General features: G+C 37.9%; 1 protein-coding gene across 4 annotated transcripts in view; it reads right to left on the reverse strand.

Annotated features, from left to right (window-relative positions):
- The window catches only part of diaph2 (diaphanous related formin 2), a 454,593-nt gene that overhangs the window by 56,888 nt on the left and 373,847 nt on the right, over nucleotides 1-23,858 (reverse strand). For 2 of the 4 annotated variants that reach the window (XM_023328253.1, XM_023328255.1), the window contains 2 exons: nucleotides 9,748-9,840; nucleotides 8,048-8,113 (listed from right to left, as the gene is read on the reverse strand). In XM_023328253.1, coding sequence (XP_023184021.1) covers nucleotides 8,048-8,113; nucleotides 9,748-9,840 — 159 coding nt within the window. The remainder of the gene's footprint in view (nucleotides 1-8,047; nucleotides 8,114-9,747; nucleotides 9,841-23,858) is intronic. The other 2 variants (XM_023328254.1, XM_023328256.1) reach the window with 2 other exon arrangements.

A 23,858-nucleotide genomic window follows, 5' to 3' on the forward strand; every position in this document is an offset into this window, starting at 1 on the left:
TGTCAGATAGTGGTGGTAACTTTTCTGATTGATCTGATTGGCTGAATTTTTTTGCTGGGATTTGGTGACAGCCTATACAGGACTTATCCTAATAGAAGAAGTGGAGGTAGAGGAGAACAAATAGTGTCAGATAGTGGTGGTAACTTTTCTGATTGATCTGATTGGCTGAATTTTTTTGCTGGGATTTGGTGACAGCCTATACAGGACTTATCCTAATAGAAGAAGTGGAGGTAGAGGAGAACAAAAAAACAATAAGAAGGTAAGGAGAAAGGAAAGGCAAAACTAAAAAAATAATTTAGAAAAAAATAATAGTCAAACTTTCCTTTCTCTTGCATTCTTATTCTTCTTTGTCCTCTTCCACCTTGCATTCTTCTTCTGCTATTAGGCAAAGTCCCAAGCTGATTGTCACTTGATTTTAACTGAAAATCTGGCGACTGGAATAAGTTACCGCCCCGGCTAAAAACTACACCAACCAAATGCAGAAAGCAAGCGCAATATTCCTGTAAGAGCACACAGATGAGTGAAGGAGGCGTGTTTGGGTGCTCACTGGGATGCTTTCATGGACCTCACATGGCGCTATGTGCTCTATCGATTAATAAATACGCCATTGTGATTTTTTAAAAGTAATTAGGGTTTTTGAAATCAATGTGACATCATAGAATAAATGTGATTTCTGTATATTTGTAATCAACCTAATGTGTTTTTGGTTACACATGACATTTATTACATATTTGCACCACATGAATAAACTGGACTGTACTTAAACTCTTTCTCATCTGCCTTTCTCTTTGGTTGTTGATAAATATCCTTATCTGTAAGAAACAGGTGATAGATTTCTCACAGCGCGTCTCTACAGAACGGTTTTCTCATCTACCCTATTGATATCTCACATCTACTAAGCCATCTGAGCTGTAGCATGAAACCCTACGGGTCTCTTTGCCCCAAATCACGTTAGCTCCTCTTCCTGTAGGAGCGCCGTGAGGGCAGCCCCAATGAATAACATCTATCAACACCCAGCAGTAGAGGCCAAAAGTTGAGGAGGCAAAGCCTTCGACTCGGAGACACCCTGCAGCAGTTGTATATCTGATATGTGACATCAGCTGGAGTGTGTGTATGAGAACAACTGCCAGGGAGGCTGACAGACAACACGGTAAGATAAAACGATAGGTGCAACATATGTGTGAGCAAATTAATTGCTGAGGGAATTACGATCACTATCGCTTCCTGGTATTTAATTTAAGAGACAAAATGCCTGATTTTTCTTGTGATCAAGAGGAAGATGACTAAATAGCTGCCAAGCCGAACATAGCGTGGTTCATCAGATCAAGGTGATGCTGATAGCAAAGAGACATAATGAGAATAGGTGTTAAAGACATCACAATTCAGCTGACATAGGAAAACACTGGCATATTCCTTATCTCGAGAAGCATATCTTAAAAGACAAATTCTCAACAATAAACTTCAGGCATTTGTCTTAAATTAACTGTTGGTTTTCAAGCAATTAAGCAAGAAAAACCCTTGAACTTGACGAGCATTATCATTTGTGTAATGTCAGATATGTCCTAAAGCAGCCTGGTATAGTCATTAACATTATGACTGTTTATTAGCCCTTTATGGTGAACTTCTCCCTGAAACAGACAAGGCAGCTCACTCTTTAAGATCTTCCTCTTCTAAAAGTCAATGTCCTGCTGGTTTGTTATCATTTCCAGAAAGGCTGTAGGCCAACAGGATTTTTCATTGTTGATTCAGTGTGGTATTCTCTTATTTTAGGGCATTGTATTAGTTTAATCTAATGCAAGGAGAAGTGAAGAGCATCTCTGTCAAGAAAACACGAGCTGTTTCAGTGTGTTGTGCCTGGAGCGATGACTATATTAGGAAATTTGATGCCAGATTGTTAATACGTATAACATGAGTTTTTATTATACTAGGGGATAAATTTAAATACATTTTCCCCAGTATTTGCAAATGTTTACACAATTGCCATAGAGATCAGGTAAAATGTATTATACAAAACCAAAAAAGCATGTATAAAGTTCGGAGGTCTCCTAATGGTCTCTTTTGGCTTTGGGAACTTTTGATGGACTGGCTTGTGAAGGTGAAGCAGGATAACACTGGTAACTGGTGCAGAAAGGGAAGGGAAGTGGGACCCTGCTTTGGGATTGTAATGACAATGAAGAGACAGTAAATAAATAAGATTGGCTTGGCTCTCTTTGAAATCTGATTGATGTGTCTTTTGGGATGGCCCCCCACCCCAGTACGAAAGACCTAGTGAGTCTGTGGCTTTCATCCCTGACCGAAAATCAATGAGCCAGGATGTATGAGAGGCTCCTGCTCTCTACCCACCAATCTCCTGCCAGATTCCCAGGTAACTGCCTCACAAGAAAGGGAATAGGAGATAAAATATTGAGGTATCTCACTCACTTTAAAAAAAAATGAAATCCTGTTTATGCGGTTTATTTTTTACAGATAAAAATAAAAACAGCCCCTTTTTTTAGCCCTTTGGATTCTAATATCCCTAAATAAAATTTAGAACACCCAATTGCCGTTGGAAGCGAACAAGTCAGTAAAGTCCACCACTGTGTAATTTAATCAAAGTACTATAAATTCAACTTCCTCAGAGACTTCTTAGTGAATAGTCAGATTCACGAAGAGCAAGAAACACATCTAAATTACATGGTAACTAGGGCTGTTGTAAACAAATATTTTAGTAATCGAGTAATCTATCGATTATTCTTACGATTAATCGAGTAATTGGATAAAACAATTATCAAATGAAATATTGGTAAATCTGGCACAACACCAGTGTTACTATCAGATATCAATATCAGTCCAATTTTTCATATTTAAGCTTCCCTAACAGTTACTTTTTTGTAGTTTAGAAAATTAACCTGTAACAAATATGAATTTCAGATTTATAAACTACACATTCTCTTTCCCCATTATCCCCATCATTCCCCATTATCACATTAAATCAAAATAAAATATATTGAGGTTTGTGGTTGCATCATGACAAAGTCCAAGAAGTATGAATACTTTTTGAGGGCACTGCAGCTCTCCAGTAATCAAGATATAATCATTAGAAATTAATCTACACAAAAGACCAAACAGGTGTGTGGTTTAGATTTGTAGATGTCACCCAAAGCTCACTGTCGTAATACTGTGTACCCATTTGCCAACTAATTTAAGTGAACTGTGTAGCAGATTCACTGTAGCCCATGGTCTGAAGAGTTAAGGAGATGCTGTCACCTTCATCCTCCCCACCCCAAAGTCTACTAAGATGGAGGAGAGCAAAGCAAATATCTGATGAGACTTTCTCAGCCATGGATCAGGGTTGTAGAAAACCCAGATTATGCCTTAGAGCCATATTATAAGCTTCCATCAGAAAGTTTAATTTAGAGAAATGCCTACACCTGGAGTCCACAGCCAAACTAAAACCCAGGTGAAAAGTAAAGTCTGTGGACTTCACTGTATTCATGCTGCTAAAATGTGAAACTTTTTTCTATACATAAAACAAATCTAATTTCATGAGTCTGTAAATAAATAAATGAGTATTTAAATGTCAAATTGTTATAAAAACAAAGAGATAATCTACAAATAATCATGTTGAAATGAGAATGAACCCACTGCAGAAACACAGCTTTGCTGGTTTCCATCAATCTACCCAAGTTCTGTGTGCTGAATTAGGAATGGCTGGTGTAATTGCATAACACATGACTGGGGCCCTCGGGGTTAGATTTTCCATCTTACACAAAGTGGAGACAAGGAAATAGGAAATGCTTTTGGAATTGGGTGTAATTGTGACTGGCGGGGCCTAGGATTGTGCTCAGCCTGACACTCGAGGTAGACTGGTGAAGTGCAGTATGGCCTAAAGGATGAGGGAGAATGGCATGCTGGCTTTAAATTAGCTCCTTTTTTGACGTTAGCGAAGACTCTTGTTGCGTCTCTGACAGGCTCTCTCTGGTACATGCTGCTCGTTTAAAGATGACAGGAGGTTAATCAAGCTTTAAAGAATGAGATTACAACCAACATGACAGGCAGGATTGAATAGATTTGGCACACTGACTGTTAAAACTGCTACGAGAGTCTTCTTTTTACTAGTGGAAAACATGACATAAAAATGCTGTCAATCCCAGCAGATCAGGGAGGAAACAAAAATGCTAAATGAAAGTGTATGAAAAAAGCTGGGGCATCTTTCCTTAGATTTCAGTCAAGACCAACCCATCAAAAGCAACATTAAGTGACATGTTTAGTCATGTAACCATCAATCATGAATGAGTATCACCAAACTTAAAAATCTGCCCTCTAAAGTTTAAAACATGTAGAAATATATCTGCCCTTCTCGTAAGGCAAATGAAAATTAATTTACTTATTGTATCTTTAAAAATGGCAGATGGAGAAGGATTTTCTCCTCTCATCAACTTCAGAGTAGAGCGTCCATGCAGCCCGATATCAGTAAACAGTGATCTTCAGATGCTTAGTACATGCGGGTGGCTTTAAAATTGTTGTTCACTAGGAGGAAACAAAGTTTCCTGGGAAGAATCTGATGCAGTCCCCAACAGGAAATAAAACCACCAAATCTTGTTTGTTGTCTCAAAGAAAAAAACTGGAAAATGGGTCAAAGGAATACAGAGGTTTAGATAAAATATCTGCTTCAACTCTGAAACAAAGACAGGGTAGGTTTGTCATCCTGTATAGCTCATATAGTGAGAGCAGAGGTGCTATACATCTGTCATATATACAAATTTATTAGTCACGTTTACAGACATTTAAAGATTTTCAGGGCACAGGAGTCACTCATTCAGCTGTCAAGCATTTCCCAGGTTTCTGCAAAGCACAGTAAATTACGTTAAGAACTTGTGATTTAAATAAAAAAATAGCTATGAACTAACCTAACTATAGTACTTTTAAATCAAAGTTACCTAACTTAAACATCAATCCTGAAAAAATAAAATACAATTTAAAAAACTCCTTAATACAAACTATGCTGATTATACAGTTTCCCATGAGGAAATAGGTTCCAGTTGATAAGGTTAGAAGAACAGGTTTAATTTAAACATCTGAACAAAGTATAATGAGGCATATTTACAACCCAGATTCTTTTGCAAAGCTCATTCGAGAAACTAATTATCTGGGAATAAGTTTCTTCCAACAGCTCTGTTTGCTGCATCATGCAGCTTTATCACAAATTAGCAACACTCAAATTTCTAAGGCAGAGTTACACACACAATAAATGAACAAACGTGGAATAATTTTAAGATATGAAAAGATGTAATTTTGGAGAGCATAAATGAAACCTGGACCTTTTGAGTCCTATAAATCAGATGATTCAGCTTCAAATCATTCAACATTTTTAAAGAAACCCTGATATCAAAAGGGATGGGAAAATGGTGAAAAAAATTCAATGTTTAAATAAGCTTAAAATTAGAGCTTTTTTAATAAAGATGGCTGTAGTTATTGGTACATGTTTAAACTCCATGAACACATATCTCTTGGACAAATCCAGTACTTACTTTTCTGGTATTTAGATTGGAAAATTGACGTTTATAAACTGGTTAATATTATTCAATGTTTTAAATGTAACTTTAACTCTGGTTGCCATCTTTTCTTAGGAAGCACAAAAATGAAAATGGCACCAAATGTTCTATTTAATTTTGTGGAAATGTCCAATGAACCAAGTCCAACTTTCCCTTTCCGTCAGTTTTCTGACTCCTTCTCATGGAGTTTGAGGATGTTCCCTCTGTAGGAGCCATTTAATCTGCCAAAGATGTCGTCATTTAAAGCCAGGGCATGTCTCATACAACAGACATAGCCTTTGACAGCTTTCATTGGTTGTGGAACACAGGATGTAACAGTTTTTGTCTGGGGATTTATGACCAACCAAAACACTTTTTACTCAGTATTTCCAATGTAGACAGCTGAGGAATAAGTTTTCTGACTCCAGTCCAACTCTTAGAGTAGTTATTTCTTGAAGGAGTCCCTCTACCCCACCAGAGTGCTAATATATTTTAAAGGTGTTTTACTGCACAAGGCGTCGTCTTATCAAAGTCCACTTCTTGCTCATTAAATGCATCTGTAAAAGCTTTCCAATTAACATAATCTCTTAATCTGATTAACGTCATTTAAAAGTTGCCATAAACTTATCAGAGTCTAATTTTTTCAGTTTCTTCAACATCACACTCCTGCCACACATATCTTGTCATGCAAAATTGTTATAACAGTAAAAACAAGACAATCGAACAGCCAGTAAAGCATAAAAGTTTGCAAGTCTTCAGAAAGCAAACTATCTAGTGTGCTGGTACATAACATCTACAACAAAAATGTGTGGCAAATTTACTGATACACAGAAGAAAAAAAAACATTTCAAGTGACCTAAACACTACAGAAGCAGAAAATGTCCTTAAACTGCTACAAGACAGAAAGTGATATCATTCAGTTACCATGCAGCCCAACAGGACAGACAGTAAAACCATCTGACTGATCCACAGTACAGAAAAATGTGCTGAGTGCTTTGACTGCTTTAAGGCTTGTGGTAAGTTTTGGGATTCACTTTGAACTATGAAAAAGGATTCATAAAAACAGAAAATATGCAACATTAATTCAACATCTCAATATGAATTTTACTCAAGATATTTTACTCAAGATATTGATTCATTCTCAGTTGTTTGTAGTGTTTGTCAGAAAACAGCCAGTCTTTCATGTTGTTTGGGCTTCATTTTTAATAAATATATAAACTTGATTTAGGTTGAGGACTGTAATACATTTTGTGTCTGAACATGTTTGTGCTGGATCAAGGATTTAGGTTTGTTTCCAGCTTTAGTGAGGTTAGCGACTGAGCTAATGCTAGCCTGAACTATGCTAGCAAGCTAAACCTGTTAACCGTGAGGCAGTCACACCCATGAGAAAGATTCATATTATCTGTGGATGTTGGGGAAAACTTTAGCTGTTTGACCTAGAGAGAGGTCAAGGAGGGAGTCAACAGCCAGACCTCAGAGGTGACCGCAGCTTTTGTTTATGAGCATAAGACGTTTTCTCTTCGGATTTTTTTATTTATTATTTTTTACTTTTTTCCCCATTTTCTGACAGAAGAAAATGTTTGTCTCTAGATGGGGTGAAATCAATAACCAGGCTCTCCAGACAACCTTTCTACATGTTTGCCAAAATAATTAGCTTCAGATGTAGCTACGTCTGAGTTGTATAAAGGAGAGTTTCACTGGAGCTGCTTTTTTTCTCTTAAGGTTTTCAGAAATTTTGGATTTTGAACATGAAACTTAATGTAAACATTGTGTTCAAGGTTTTTAAAACTAGTTAGCTAGAATTACCCATCGTAGTAGAGTATGAAGAATTAAATTGATCTAAGAGGTTAAATTGATCTAATTTCTCTAGTTATTAAACTATTCAAATTACTTTTAAGATTTTTTCTTAAAATACATTCAAAAATAAAATGTTTCCAAATCTTTCAACTAGTTAAACAGTCCATTTTATCAGAGTGATATCAAAGTGTTTGCCTCCACTGATGACCACAATGATATTTATGTGTTATAAAATTTACTGGGCTTGATATTTGATCTCATCTCTTCACCTAATATACACATAACACCAGCTTGAATGTGATTCTCTGTTTTTTAATTTATTATCCAAAAGAGCTTCCAGGCTGAGGTAATAGTGGCGAAACATCAAGTTTTCCCCTTGTCTAGACAGATATTTCATACCTATAAATTTAGGGCCATTTTTTAATGATAAAAGAAGATAGTTATCGTAAAATGAGACTCAAGTGAATCTAATTTCATATGTTAATTCGTGTTATCCATGTTGCATTTTGATAAGTTGAACTTTAAAAGAACAATACACATCTCGCACTCCCCAAAATGTAATTTCCGAGTAAAAAAATGTTGGCAGCTCAGCACAGGACTCTGCTTTTTCATAGACCAGCTGAAATTACGTGTTCTGACAGGAAGGACATGCGAGTTACACAGCCAGGAGCAGTGCAGTGTAGGACCAACAATCGTGCTGGGTCTGGGTTAAGAAAGGCAGTGAAATAAAAACACACCTAGAGTTCTGTTACCATAGTTAGCACCCGGCCACCGAGAGGCTGGACTGGAAGGGCTTTGATCACCTGTAACAACGTGGGCAGTCAAAGGAATAAGGAAAGAAAAAGGAAGGTGAAAAAGGAAGAGAGAAAAATCCATCAGAGGTGACACATTTGACGTAGAACAAATCCCAAAGAAAGAGAAAAAAGAAGAAAGAAAAAAAACACATAAATGTCTGATAGGAAGAGACGAATAAGACCAAACAATAAGAGGACAATTTTATAAGATAACATTAAAAATTAGAGTAAATACCAGTCTTTGGTGTAATTTCAAGTATCAGGTTTTGGCCTCAATAAAAAGTAAAACATTTGATACTCACCAGCACCACAATTTTTTTCATTATTTTGAAAAAGAAATCTGATGCTACACTAAAAGTTACTTTAGATTTTAAACAATTGGTTCTGTTCTGTTATATCTGATATGCACATGGAGAGGAGTAAATTTATGTAGAGAAAAATTGAGTTTTTGTAGCTCATTTAATAGTGTGATGAAGTAGTGTGCGATAGTAGTGTGATGGAGAACAATAATCAAGAACAGGAACAAAATGAACATATATTTGATGAGGGCACTTCTATAAAACATCTATTTACTCTCTATTCTTGCTTCATCCCCATCTTATCCTGCATAATAATTATATCTTAGGCAGTTTCTCCTCCATCAAGGAAATAAATTTAACATCTAGACACCATTACTGTGTCATAGTTTGAACTGCATTACTTTTTTTAATGCTTCGCAATTTTTCAAAGTAAATGTTCGCAGGAAAGGACTAAAAATAACAAAAAAATGTCAAAAGCAAGAATAATCTTACAGACCAATGGATCTAGATGATCAATTAGGACAGGGACATATTTGGATCTGTTCTTTATAAGTTATATGGTTAAAGTACTGAATTACAATAAGTCAACCTGCCTAGAAAAGTCAAGTATTGATATTTAGATTCAAAAGCAAAAAATGTCTCTAGGTATTTTTATTTTTTTTGCTTATATGGATGACTGATATTATTTGAAAAATGTGTCAATCTCTTCTCTTTGGAGAGAGCAAGCTACATACCCACATATAAATAATATAAACTGTGCAATGAAATAACTAAAACAGTGAGCAGTTTAACATTACGGTGCTATTAAATGAGCTATTTACCATCTGAGTCTCCATCTCCAAATTTAAAACTCAAATCCTCCTGTCCATCTCATCAGCCCCATTGGTGTTTATATTCCCTCCCAATATCTTCTGCCATTAATGGCGGTATGGAGATGGCAGCACCTGTGGCTCAGCTGCAGAAATCTCGACTTGCATTTCATTTGACCCTCACGCTGCTGAAAGGTAGGACTCCCCTGAGCACAGCCCATTCGTGAAGGCAGAGAGGAATAACACCCGGATTAAACCAAACTGGATTTGGTCGTGTTTCTGAGAGATTTATGAATACGAAGAGGATCTTACATTTCTTCTGTTCTTCACTGGGACACTGATTGTTTATGAAGCATTATTTATGGACTTTGTAGTCCATAAACTTGAAGCAGGCGAAAGTGGTTTGAGATGGTTCAATATTTGCATAGATGTATAAAGTCCAAAAGCCAATCACTTTGCAAGTATAACATTGAGCTGGACAGGAAACTGAGACTGACAGATAAGAGGAGATCCCACAGAGGAACTGCCTTCCTACCATTTCGTGGTGTTCGTTTTCGCCGATCACGGAAAGCTGCTCCAGACTGCAGAGCTTCCATTAGACTGTCCATCACGCCAGTTTCATCCCCTTCTGCAAGAGAACAGAACAAGAGAAAAAAACATGTTTGTAGTGAAAAACATAATGCAGCCTTTACATTTGCAGATAATCACAAATACACTTATTTATATGACTCAGATTTAACTTTTTGGCCTAAAAGTAACAAACTACTTATCCAAGAGAACTAACAGCCTGAATACATCAAAAATCATTGTAAAAACATGGTGGTGGCAGCATCATTCTGCGGGGATCCTTAGCAGGAGAGCTGGTTAAATATGGATGGAGCCAATTACAGAGCAAATTCTTGAGGAATACTTGTTACGAACTCAAAAGTGCAGCTTGGCAAAAATTTCCATCTTACAAAAAAGATGCAGATGACTCAGGCCTCTAGTGGTCACCCAACTTGGTGGTAAAATGTGACCTAATTTTGATCTAATAGTGACACTATAAAAAACAGACCAAACATTTGAGGAAGAAAAGTCTCAGACACTAAAAACCTCCCTATAGTTTAACAACAGAAGCATTATTGAGGTCTAAACCAATCAGAGTTATTGAAAGGCAGCTGTTCCTATACGCTTGATGCAGGCCAGGGTAGTTAGATGAAGAGTGGAAGTAGCGCAGATGAGCAGTGAAAATGAAAAGAACAACTGACTTTACAAACCATGATTTTGCTTTCATTTTAATTCCATAGTAAATAGAACCACACACATCCAATGACATAAGGAAAAGCACAATTTGACCCACCGATTCATTAACTTGTTTATGTAGAGTAAGAATGACCCATATAGCAATAATGTTGTTGAGAATCGAATAACAGTTTCTAGACCAAAACAATTGAAAACAATGAACCAAACAGCAAAATTGTATGTCGTTCTTTTAAAAGATATATTTTAAACAAAATCAACAACTTTTGTTGTCTCATTAAAACACTTTGCATTTATTTTATTTTTGATCAGTGAACTTAAACGTTATAAATCAAAGCATATTAATGTGTTAGAATAGTTTAGACCTTACTCTGTTTTTCTAAGATTTACAAACTGATGTTCACAGATTCCCTCATCTAATCTGATTGAGTTTGGATGGAGAAGAACATTTCACAGGTGCTACAGCAAAATGTGGAAATGCACACCACACTTTTCAGATTTTTATCTTTAAACCATGTATCATTTTTCTTCTGCAATATCATAATACGTAATCTGTCACAGAACACCCATTACAGTCTGTGGCTGAACCTAGGCAAAATGTGAAAAGTTCAAGGACTGTAAATAATTTTGCAACTACTTTCAGAGCAGCTACTCTTGAGTCTTGATGGATAAGCCCGTCAGTTCGGTTTGTCTTTTTATTTTTTAGTAAACAGCTGTGGTGGAGTAAAACTCACTTAGCTTAGGTTAGAGTTTAGCAGAGAGGAGCCTCAGGATAAAAGCATCCAGTGATGGTCATTGACAGATATTCTTTCTGTGGCTAGCGCAGGGGGAGCTAAGTGCTCTTTACAAAGATTTAGTGTGGAGCCGCTCAATACCGAGGCTTTCTATCATTGTTCAGTCAATGATACTGGGACTGGGCTCCGAAAAACACTCCCCCTGTCCACCATTTCATCTGTCCTGTGGATCCATGAAACCAGAGAAGTGAAGGCAGTCAGCATTAGAGCATTTAAAGAACTGCAAGGCCAACGGTAGGATGAGATGTGGCCATACTGCGTGCATGAAGCTCCGCTAAGCAGTTCAAAAATAAGCTTAGGCTTCATATCTGGGTCATCTATCTTTGCGCCCACATACTAATGAGTTAGAGGGGCAACCTTTTCATCATTCTGGTCTAGAATAGACATTATTTTAAAACTAGGATCATTAGAGTGAGTTATTGTGGACCTGGAGACTTGGCAATCAATTCTTTTGCATGTATGAGTAAACTGGCTCTTCCTGCAGTGTTTTACCATCGTTTTTTGCAACGTGTTTATCGCTGGAAGGAAAATTTTGTGGAGAAAAATTCTACTTTCAGACTCAGCACTTTTACAGGAGTAATCAACCTTTTTTATTTGTGTGTGTGCTCAGTGATACAAGCGTAAGGCAATAGTAGTCAATTAAAATATACAGTAGGTATTTCCCAGTGGTGCATTTCTTTTTTATTTTTATTTTTACTAACAAATGTACAGTATATTGGCAATAAAAACACAACTAGGTACCATATGCACTTCCATTACAGGACACAGCACTGAAAACACAAATTTAATTTGTCAGAAAATGAGCCAATTACATAACACCAATAAAGGATTTTTAAAAACAGAAGCACAGTTTTGTTTTGGTCTTCCTAGTTTGTTTGCCAATCAAGCACTTTGATTGTAAAAGCAGGTACTGATACTTTTGACACTGTGGGCATTTCCACAGCCCTGCAGGAAAGTGAAGTAAGCACTGATTGGGACACTGATTTCCAAATAAAAACCAAAACTTTCATCCCAGAAAAAGACTGTGGACCACTGAGCAACAGGTCAGTCTTCTGTCTCTTTACTGAAGGAACAATCCAAAATACAACTACTGTATCCATCAGACTGGATGGTCTTAAAACAACTTGGCTTTTTGATCAAGTTTTTTTTTTAATAAAGAGATGTGGCTACATTACAAAATCCCCAAATCTTTTCAAGTATTTTTGTCTAGTTTTTAGTGCATATATCTTTGTACATCTGAAATAAGACAAAACTTACAAGTAACTTTTTACAAAGTTACAGGAGCTTATTGTAAGTGAATAATTCCTTAATATCGATTTTTTAAAGTACTCGTTCTACTAGCAGATAATTTTTATTTTAACTACACATTTTTCTCAAGTGAAACAATCTGCCAGTGGAAGTAGTACTTGGTAAGATTTTGTGTTTTTGCAGAGTTTTTCAGTCGGACGGCTTCAGAAACCAATTTCATAAGTTTATTTACAAATTAGTCTTAGACTCACATATGGGTAAAACATTTTGCAGCAGCTGCAGCTTTTAAATTCCTTAAAAGAGGAATTTCATTAAAAATATGTGCACATTTTGTGATGTCATCATAGATGTGCATGTGGAAGTTGAGAAGGGTTTGATTTCATCTTAAATAAATGCAAATTTCCAACAAAATAGCAAAAACAAATAGAATGACTTGATCTAAAGGCAACAAACTGTATATAATATGATTTTATAAATGGTAGCTGGTCGCTTTAATGAAATGACACATTTTTCTATTACTGTTGAAAGTAGCGTCTGCAGATGTTGCTTCTTTCTCCAGCTACAAACCACCCAACCTGCAATCACTCTCACAAGTAAGAAAAGACAGTACAACTAAGAATAGAAACATGTCTTATGCAAATTTTAAAAAAGCAACTCTTAAGACGCCCTCACTAATTTTACTCTCTATCTCATTTCCTCCCTTTCTTCCTCAAGTCCTTCCCAAGGGCTACTTTGAAATCAAAGAAGCTGTGTGCTGTGCTTAAAAGCAATCCCGATTAAATCAAGCTTAATTAGACCAGCTTTATCTGAACAAAACCAGAGCCGAGTAAAGTAGTGCTTATCTCAAATTGCAGCACTACACCTCAGATAGCGAGCTCGTTGGTTAAAAAAAAACCAGGAGAGCACGGGGTTCGTCTCCTGTGGACTTGAGGAACAATACGGCGAACGCTTTGCACTTCTAGAACTATATCAGCTCCCAAGATCTTCAGCAGCTCGTCTCTATGTAGGCTAACAACGACAGATTGCGTGTTTGACAGAAGGCGGAACCTGTTAATGCCAGGTAAACATTCATCTGCAACAACTGTGCCACAAGAAACTTCTTGACAGCTCCTTCTTCACGTAGACCCCAACATCACAGGGGGCGCCTGACACTTTGATCAATTTGTCCTACTTCCAGCTTAACTTCAGCACAATTCATCATTCGTAATGGCCGGGACTTTGGAGCCCTGCTAGACTGAGGTTCAGGGGGGAGAAAGTCTGCAGACAAGAAGAGCCAAAATGACTAAAATTGGAAGCTCACTCCCTGGTTACATCTCTGATCTCAATTAACTATTCCCCCAAGTTGTCCAAAGCTTAAACTTAAGAAACTCTCACAAATGAGCTTCGAGAAGGTAAGAGCACACTCTGACACAGTAGTGTCTTTACAGATTATTCATGAAATATATAAAGACAAAGAATTTACTCAGTGTGTACTGAAATAAAACTCGATATTATTTGAGTACACTTATTCTGGTAATCCTCAACTCAAGCTTTCCTAATTGCTTATTGTACCATGCCCACTTCAGCTGACATTTCTGCTTTGTTCAAGCAATTTGCTCATCTTATTTTGAGCTGGTAAACCTAAGACAAACAGTTGTCTCCCTCTTATTATCGGCTGCACTACATTGCAAGATGGGGAATTACAGAAAAGCTAACCTTTTATACCCAGAGATCTTTCTCAAGAGGAGAGATCCCTCTCTGCTCACAGGAAATTGCTTTCTAAATGGGTTAAGATGGGCTAAGACCCAGGACATTGACAAACCCTTCCGGTGATGAAACACCTCGGCGGGGACCCAACGCCAGCAGGCCCGAGGTCCTTTAATGATCTTAATAAAGCTTGTGGAAATGTGGAAGATGGTTAATTTCTTAAACACTTAAACCTTTAATAGGAGAAATAAAACTCTAGGAAGCTTTACTGCCTTCAACGGTTCCATATCTTTCCCCGATGATCCTTTCACTTCCTTCCCATCCCGTACCTGGACGTCTGGTACCTTGACCAAAAGGCCTGTGTCGAAAGCAACTGTGAGCCCTAGAGATTGGCTCACCGCCGCATATTTACAAGCATTACCATCACATTTTTTAATTAGGAGCTGTAACAAGAGCAATGTGCTTTCAGCTGGATTGCCATAAAACCTTCACACATCAGATTAGTTTTTCTGAAAAAATAAAAAGAAGCTAGCTGTAAACTAAAAACAAAAAAAAAACAAAAAACAAAAAAAGCAACTGTGATGTACCACCAATCCCAGGAGCGGAGCACTAAGTCAAACCTCGACAGCAGCAAAGGAGGGGAAAGGAAGGGATATGAAAAGAATAAGCACAGGCGCTTTAAGTGTCACCAACAGGGAGGAAAACTGTAAAGAAGAAAATGAGGCAGGAGGAAGAATGCAGGGGGAGGTTGGCACACGCAGGCTAGAACGGGGAGGAAAGAGCGTTTGCTGGAATGGGTTATTGGGAGGGAATAGTGAGGCAAGACAAGGCACAAGGTCGTAAAACATCTTCCTGCATACTTGAAGGCCCCAGCTCTGTGACATTTAATTATTTCTAAAACATACTCTTCAGCGTGCAATCCACAGACACACATACCTAGAGCTGGAGTAAGAGCTGCCATGTATTAAAAGTAATACCAGCCCATGTTATATATTGAAAGAGTGCTGGATCCACTTTATAAACTAAATGTTACAGAGCGGATTTCTCGGCTGACATTTTCACACTGAGTAGATAGATACCTAACGGAGGGGGAGATGAGAACATATAACACCTCGCAATATTTGAACCTTTTCCACTTTTTGTCACGATGCAATCACTGGAATCTACGCGATATGTGCATACATATTCTGAGTCAATACTTAGGAGAACCACACTGTGCTACAATTAGAGCTGCCAGTCTTTTGGGGAACGTCTCTGCCACCCTTTGCAGATCTAGACACTGAAATGTTGCCTGTTTTTCTTGGCAAAATAGCTCAAACTGAATGGAGAGCATCTGTGCACAGCAATTTTTCCTAATCTTGCCAACAAACAACAATTCAAGTTGGGACTTCGGTTGCAATCACCATGTTTCAGAGTGGGGACTGTTTGGGGTGACTGGGAGTGATAATGATTTTGAACTCATCTGATCAAAACATGGCTTTTTTCCCCATGTTTGCTGAGTTCCCCTACATGTTTTATGAAAAAACACTTTTATAGCCTTCTTTCACCAAAGGCTTCCTCATAAAGGCTAGATTTGTTTAGTCCAAAACTAATAGTTGTCATTTCAATAGATTATCCCACCTGCTGTGGATCTCTGCAGCTCCTCCTTGGTTACTTATATCCTTATTACTGTCCAAGCCTGTCCTATGAATTTAGGTGAACGGCCGTGTTTTGGTAGGTGTGAACTTAATCCACACTCTATTCTATTATGCAGATGATGGATTGAACACTTTTCATGGGATCAGAATAAAAGAAGTTTACATTTTTGTGTTTGCCTCTTTTTTTTTTTTTTACATAAAATACCAATAAAATACAAAGCGTAATTCAAGCTTGTTTCTTTTACCCTGACAGATAGTCAATTTAAAAAATAGCCAGTAATTCAAAAATTGTAATAAAAAAAATCCGCTCTATAAAACTTTCATGTAGGAAAATTAAATGCAAAAACTGCACCTCTAAAAATATTTAAATATATAAATAAACTCTGGGAATGCTGGCCACTCTTAAACACTAGAAACCATTCCTCTGATTGTCAACAAAGCCTGTTCATAACTTCAATTTGCTGTCCGGCACATTCTGCTTGTTTTGCTGTGGAAAAAAATTTGATCGATAAATGAGAGCTCAATTTCTGATGGTTCACATTCAGCCGTCGTGGTTTACAAAGAAAAAAAAAAAGACAAATTTTCCTAAAAAAGCTGCTGCTTTCTAATACAACAGCAAACTCTCATCCTGCAGCTTAGGCCAATTACATTGGTGAAAACTTTCAAGGATTTAGTCCAAAAGCATTAAAACCACTTTTTTATGTTTTGTTGTGTTACAACAAACGTTTTGTGCTGGAACACAAAGCAGTGCATAAGTCAAGATCAAATCAAGTGATGCAATTTGTTTTACCAGTAAAAATCATATCAAACATGCTGTTCTACACTATTTTATTTACTTTTTGGGGGTTTTAAGATACAGAAAAACATAAAACTTTCACAAAAAGAAGATGAATAAATGTTTGAGTGGAAGAAAATATATTAGAGACGCAGATTTCAACCTAATGACAAGAAAATAAATTACAATCATGTTGCTTGTACTTTTAGTGACATTCTGTTGTGGAAATTTAATGCAATTATTCCCTGAGAAATACTGCTAAAACCTCTGTTTGCTATAATATTTATATGTACAAATATTAGTTGGTTTATTATTTTTACTCATGTTATAAAGAGCCATTGTGGAAGCTTCTTAGAGCCACAGGTTGCAGACTTCTGGTTTAGGTCAAAGTATACTGATGCATTAAAATCCAAATAAAGTACAGTGAAGTTGATGGTTGTAAAGTGAAGAATGCAAAAAGAAATTTACAGGCTATAAATGGTAACCGTAAAAACGCTTTTTGAGACAGCTGCAGTTTCCTCCTAGTGAATGAAGTCGCTGCTTTTTCCTCCTAATCCAAATCAAAACCCAACATATGAGCAGATTACACACTACTTCCCACAAGCAAATTCTGGAGTCTAATTTGCTCTGTAATGAGATCTAATGAAAGCTTACTGGCCTTGCGCTTGATAAATTACAGACAGTGTGAGAGAGTAACACAGTGAGATCTTAACCTCACCCCACTCCAGCTTTATGACTCCAGTGGAGAGGATGAGGAAGAAAGGGAGCGACAGAGAGGAGAGGAATAAGAGTTTTTTTTCCTTCTTCTTCTTGCTGCAGATTGTTTTTGAACACATTTGAGCCCATCTGTTCCCCCACAGACAGTCACCTGTGCAATTAACCTGGACCATTAGCCGTGAAACAAAGGCCTCGGCGGAAGGAGGGGGTAGTTGCTTTATGGCCAGGTGGAGAGGCAGGCATCTACACTTTCTTTTAATCTCAGCCCCTTTCCCCACTCTCGCTCCCATGCACCTGGCTCTGTGTTATTTCCACACCTGAATTCAGCCACCTAGATGTGCACACAGCCACCTGCATTACTTTACAGCCTCCGCTCTGCTTCCTGTTTTCTAACTGTCGAGCTTTGAGCGCCGACATCCTCCACTCACCCTCCTCCCGTGCTGTCCCAGCAGCTCCAAAGACCAGGGCAAAAAGACACCATTACTGCCACAGAGAGCACAGACAACACAAGCTCCCCAAGAACAGCAGTCATGCACCTGTTAGACATCCTTCCCTTGTTTTTCCCTTTCCATCTTCTTTCACAATCTCCCTGTTGTCCAACCAACCGATCTCGGCAAAAGCTTTGACATGATGACCTGAGAAACTTCGACGAGGCTTCAGGCTGTAATTTGAAGGAGTTTGTGTGTATGGGAGCGCACAGGCAGCGGCTCGTGTCAAATAAAGCAGCAGGGGAAGGGTAGGATGGCAAAGAAAAATGGCGAACTTGATGAGCAAACCCACTCATGTCCTCCCTAACTCGATTATGAATGCTCGCGCTGCACTCCATCCTAGGAGGAATGGCAACGCGGTTACTACTTTATTCCCTGTTTGGCGCCAGGGTCAGGGGCAGAAAAAAGATAAGGAAGATGTGGTGAGTGGAAAGAATGTCATGAAATTGCCAAAGGTGCCTGGGAGGCAGGAGGGGATCTACAGGAGGGCAAGGGGGGCAACTGCCCCCTCTGCAGTAGAGCTTTGCCACACCTCTACCCTCCCACAAATGTTATGTTCTTATAATCAGACTTATGAAAACTAAACTTTGTTTGTCCAGAAGCCTCTTATGGCCTTCAAATTAAATATTAATTCAGCAAAAAATACATAATTATGATTTTAATTATAATTAAAATTATGATTTTAATTATAATTTAATTTAAATTAAATTGGTGCAACGAACCTCCAGGGTCAAACTGACAGAGGTGTGTAGATAGCCCAAAAAATTAACTTGAGTAAAAGTAGCAACACTTTGACATATTTTTACCCAATTAAAAATCAGCCGTCCAAGAAGTTAAATGTTAGAAAAAAAAAATTATGTTAAAAATAAATTGCTCAAGTAATGAGTAACTGTTCAATCATAACACCTGACTCAATATTTAGAAATGATGTCAGACTGATAAAAGTAGAAATTTACATGCAAAAATCATATGAATATTACAAAATAAGTGATAAAAGATAAGTATATCTAAAACTTCTAAGAGACAGAGGTTCAATAATTTTTTCTTTTTTGTGTGTTTTTTGTGGGTATTGTGTTTGTTTGACATATGTGGGGGGATTTTCACATACTTCCCCGAGGAGATCCAGCATTGCAACCCTGCTTGGAGCTCTTACCACTGCCTTCCTCCTCCCATGTAAAAGTTTCTAGATTTTCCACTGCTTTTAGGTAAAAAGTGTGTAATTTCAGGACATTTTACCTCCTGAAATAAAGGGGCGGGCTGATGCTGGGTGGGTCCAGTCATCTCACAGAAGAAAGGCGAAATGTCCTGACTTTGGAGAGACTGAAGGGGAAAAAAAACCGTGTAGCCACGATGGATGTCGACGAGGGAGAGATGAAAGTGGATTAGCCGCGGCGGCGATTTGCATTCTGTGGTGGAGCAAAAGCCCCAGCGATGCCCCGAATAGCTGGATGCATGAATAAGTAAACAAACAAAAACAAAAATAAACCCTCCATCTGGATGGATGCTGCCAGGCCCCAAGTGTGAAACAGTAGGGTGGAAAGGGAGGAAAGGAAGAGGAGGGGAAAGAAAGATACTTGCAACACAGTCGTCGTCACGCTCTTCCCTCCGCTATCATTTACAGCTCCTGCCTTAAGGTCTGTGCAGCTACCATACTGCTATCACCATCCATCCACAGCTCTGGGCTAGTTTGCCCAGTAACAGTACCGGCACACAAGGGAGAGCTCCAACCCAGCACTGACAGATGTTAAGTTGACACACTTTCCCAACGCCACATGGGGTCACAATGCCAGGGTGCCAGGAGGGTCACAGGAAGCTGTCATCGCAGCAGAGAGGGCCAATAGTACCTCTTTTCTATAGGCAAAGTACAGCTAAATTTAGCTCCAATATGGAGGGCCCTGACCTATATTCATTTTCTCTGACCCAGCAGGACCTTCGCTTTAATGGTGTCTCTTTTTATCCAAGCTTTTGCAAAGTGATTGAGCTCTTACGTTCTCGTCAGGGCTGAAGCAGAAAGCAGTGTTTTTAAAACGACTCTTTGTGTTCAGCTTTTAGCAGCACTCAAATATGTGCGTTTCAGATACAGTTTTGTTTTTTAACTTCAATAATTTCTAGAGGTTTTCATTTTTGACCTTTTCTTTATTATGCCGTGAGATACTGACTAAATGCATCTTCTTTAATTCACATTGAAATAATGTACTGTACATTTGGAGCCATCAGAGGGATTTATGTTTTACTGTAACACTGATATCTGCTGCAGCGTCTCTCCCTAATGCAACCGCAGGGAGCTCCTTAATCCCACACCTTTAATTGCTCTAATGTAATCCTCATCCTTCCTCCTGCTGCTTTGCATTAAATGCTAATAAATGCAAACTACTAAATGATTTTTAGGGCAGCAAAAAACTACAGCAAAGACAGCCAAGGTTTGTGGTTGAGCCACAAATCTTTCATATTTTAGTTACAGGTAGGGTAGGATCTGTATACAGATGTAGATAACATGAAGTCCTCACTGTCATGAAGGTTTATTTGGATTTTATTTGAGCTAATCTTTTCTAAAATCACTTTTACAAACAAGTACTCATCCATTCATGGTCAAAATGATAACTATTTGCTTAAATATATGCATATATCCTCAGTAAGATTGGGTTAAATGTCGATTTCAAAGTTGCACCTTGACTGCAAGCTTTTGATAATCTTCACTTAGCTTCTATTTGTTGGGAGATATTTGCCTTCTCTCTTTGGCAGTATTGGTATTTGTTTGGTTTTCAGGCAATGCTTCTGTATTGTTTTCCATGTTCATGCTAATTAGCTGTTTTTTTGTCATCAAGTTTCAATCCAGCTGATGATTATAGGTGAAATTGAAGAATTTGGAGGTTTACCTTCTAATGCATCCTCACCGCTAGCAGCAAAACAACCCACTGCATGATGCTATTACCACCATACTTGAAAGAAAGCACACTAGATCTGAGCCTCATCTTGACTCTTTCAGAAATTTGTTTTGTTACTGTTGACATATAGCTGTCTTTGTCCATTTAATCTGTATCAGAGGACCTAATAGTGAAGTTGAGATTGTAATCTGGGATGGCTAACAAATCATTTCAGTGAATAAAAAAAAATCCCAAACAATATATCATTGACGTTTCACAATGAAGTTGAATACACTTACATTTCAACATGTATGTAAAATTTTGACCTTATGTAGATGAGATAAATTCTAACTTGTGCATCTAATTCTCCAATGTATTGAACTTGAATGTTTTGTAATAACCCTTTCCTGAACAAGCCTAAAATTAACAAAATTAATGCATTTAAGTGTGTGAACATTTGACATGGAACTGTGTATGAATTAAGACTATCCTGGCTCTCATAGAGCTCCGTTTTTTTAAACAATGGCACGTAGCAGATACATAGTTTTGTAATGCAGATCAAGATCGCATCTGAACTAAACCCCACATGGGCTGTTTGCCTCAGCGTCAGGCGGCCCTGTCTGGGGAAGCTAAATGGATTTGACAATGGGATTTGATGGTCTTTGTAGTGAGGGTAATTAGGTTTGATTGACTGTAAAGTGACTGGTGGGGTCCAGATCTGGGAGGGGAAATGATCAGACACTTGAACCACCCACAAATTAATGAGATTCAACTGTGCCTGCGCTTATTGCACTGAGGAGGAAAAGAACAGTCGACAGAGTGATGAGAGAGAGAAAGGAATGAGGAAGCATGAGAGTGCCGTGTGAAATAGAGAGATCTATGGAGAAAGAGACAAAATAAAAGCAATAGAGACATCTGAAACCTGTCTCACTACCTGAACTTAGAGGGGTGAAACTTTAAGATGCTAAGTATTATGTTTTTAATGCAAGACATTCTTGAAGAAAAGGTTGGTTCACATGTCGACAGTAGTTTGCTGAGAATAATACATGCCTGGACAGCAGTGGATTTTTTTTTTTACTCTGCCAATTTTTGTTTTAGAGAGCATAAAGTATATTTACTCCGTTTGTGGAACTTGTTTTTGAATAAATCTAATTGTCTACATGTCTCAGTTCACACTGTCTGGTCTTGTGGGACTAAGCTGAGATGCAGCCGCCTAGAAGCTCTGTGCCGTCATTGCCTTCGGGCAGATACCGATTCTTTCTAGAGATAGAGCACAATCTAATATGCTGTTATTTATTACGACGAGTGCATGACGGCAGATAATCCTGGCGCCCTTGTTCCCGTCTTTTAAGGTAATTATGGAGTTCAACAATCCATACGAAGCAGTTGCAAAGAATAGCTTGTACTACTTGCACTCCAAATTGAGGGCAAAGAAAAAGTGGCTTGCTAAAAGTTTGATGCCACACTGAAGTGACATCAATATGCATTTGAAGTAAAAGATGCTTGTTCTTGTGTGTAACTTATGGAATAAACTACTGTACCTTGTAAAATTATTCATATACATTGAACTTTGAGCTTTAATGTAACAACCCAACACAAAGTTGAGCATAATTGAAATGATTATGCGCAACTCATTTGATGAAAAATTATTAATGCCCCTTTTACTACTTCACCTCTAAATAAAACAATACAACCAACTGTCTTAAAAGTCACTTTACTAGTAAATATAGTCAATACTTACACTAAGAAATCCTTGCCTCAAGTCTTTTTATTCAATTAATTTTATAATATCTTCTGAGTTCCCACTGATGGAAAGTTTTCCCACATGATCATACTACCATCACCACTTGTAGCCATAAGAATTATTTATTCAGTGAGCCAAAATTCAATTTGATCTCAGATGCAGACTTGACCTGTACTTGATACTTTTCAAAGTTACTGCAGTCTGAACAGTCGTTTTGAACTTTATCCAAATTTTGCATCATTGATGTGAGACATGTATCATAATTCTGCACAAGAATAAGCCAAACAGTAAGTCTAGATGTAAATCAGAAATCTGATTCAGGTTGCATTTAATTAGCAAAAAAAACAACAACAAAAAATCAAATGTCAGCAAAAGATTCAGAATTAACCATCATCTGCTGCTAGATGACTTTAGGAGGCAACGGTTGCACTGGATTTTGTTTGTTTATTGTTTATTTGAATGGGGACAAAAATTGAGTATACATAATACTAAACTAATGCATATTCCCAGATATGATTTATTTAGGGTATCAGAGTAAAGAAGGATTTTAGAATAAAACAATGTAAAAAATCAAGAGGTTTGTTTACTTTTCCAAGACAGTGCATATAATCAATGCATGGAAGAGCGCAATTCCTGGAAGCAGAAATTACACATGGGGGAATAAACATGCAGCAAATAGAGGAGCACTGAAGCATATATCACCGTTACATTGTTCAAAGGTCTGCCCTTGTTTTTTATGTTCTATATTAAACACCAAGGTCAGCTTCAGCTATAATATCCGCTTCATTTTTTCAAGCTAAGTTGAGGTAAAGCAAGAAGCTCAACATTTTTTTATCTGCTTGTGTCTCTGACCTTCACGTCTCTAAAGCTATCTTCCCTGGTAATATTATTTGCAACGTCTGCCGAGCTGTGGGGACACTATGCAAACTTGGAGAGGCAACCTGTCCACCCCGCCGTGGCATGTCAGCTCTTGTCTATGATCACCTGGCTGGCATGGCTGCTACGCAGGTATGTGCTGGCCTACTGGCAGCTGTCAGTGTCACACAGAGCCATCAATCTACAGCTCCAGCACTGTCAGTCCTGACAGGGCTCTGCCAGCCACAAGCAGTCAGCCGGCTGCACAGAAATATGTCACTTTAGTTTAGCATGCCACAATAATGGAAACATAAATTAAGAAATGTTTTCCTTGTTTAAAAATACACAAGAAGGGGAAGAAAAGGAAGCTGCAGCCAACTTTGAGAGAAAACACCGAGATGTGGACAGGCCATCAGGTATGAAGTCAAAACGTGACCTGAATGTCAACATGTAGCGGTTTCTGAACATCTTAAAGTTTTTTTTCTATGAAGTCTGAGAAATTATACAATGTTTGGAATTTATTCCGATTTTCAGGTTTGGAAACATGTGGGAAAAAAAACAGAATATGGAAAATAATCATTTCCAGGACTTTTGAGCAC

Source organism: Xiphophorus maculatus, chromosome 23 (assembly GCF_002775205.1).
Source record: "Xiphophorus maculatus strain JP 163 A chromosome 23, X_maculatus-5.0-male, whole genome shotgun sequence".
Lineage (NCBI taxonomy): Eukaryota > Metazoa > Chordata > Actinopteri > Cyprinodontiformes > Poeciliidae > Xiphophorus > Xiphophorus maculatus.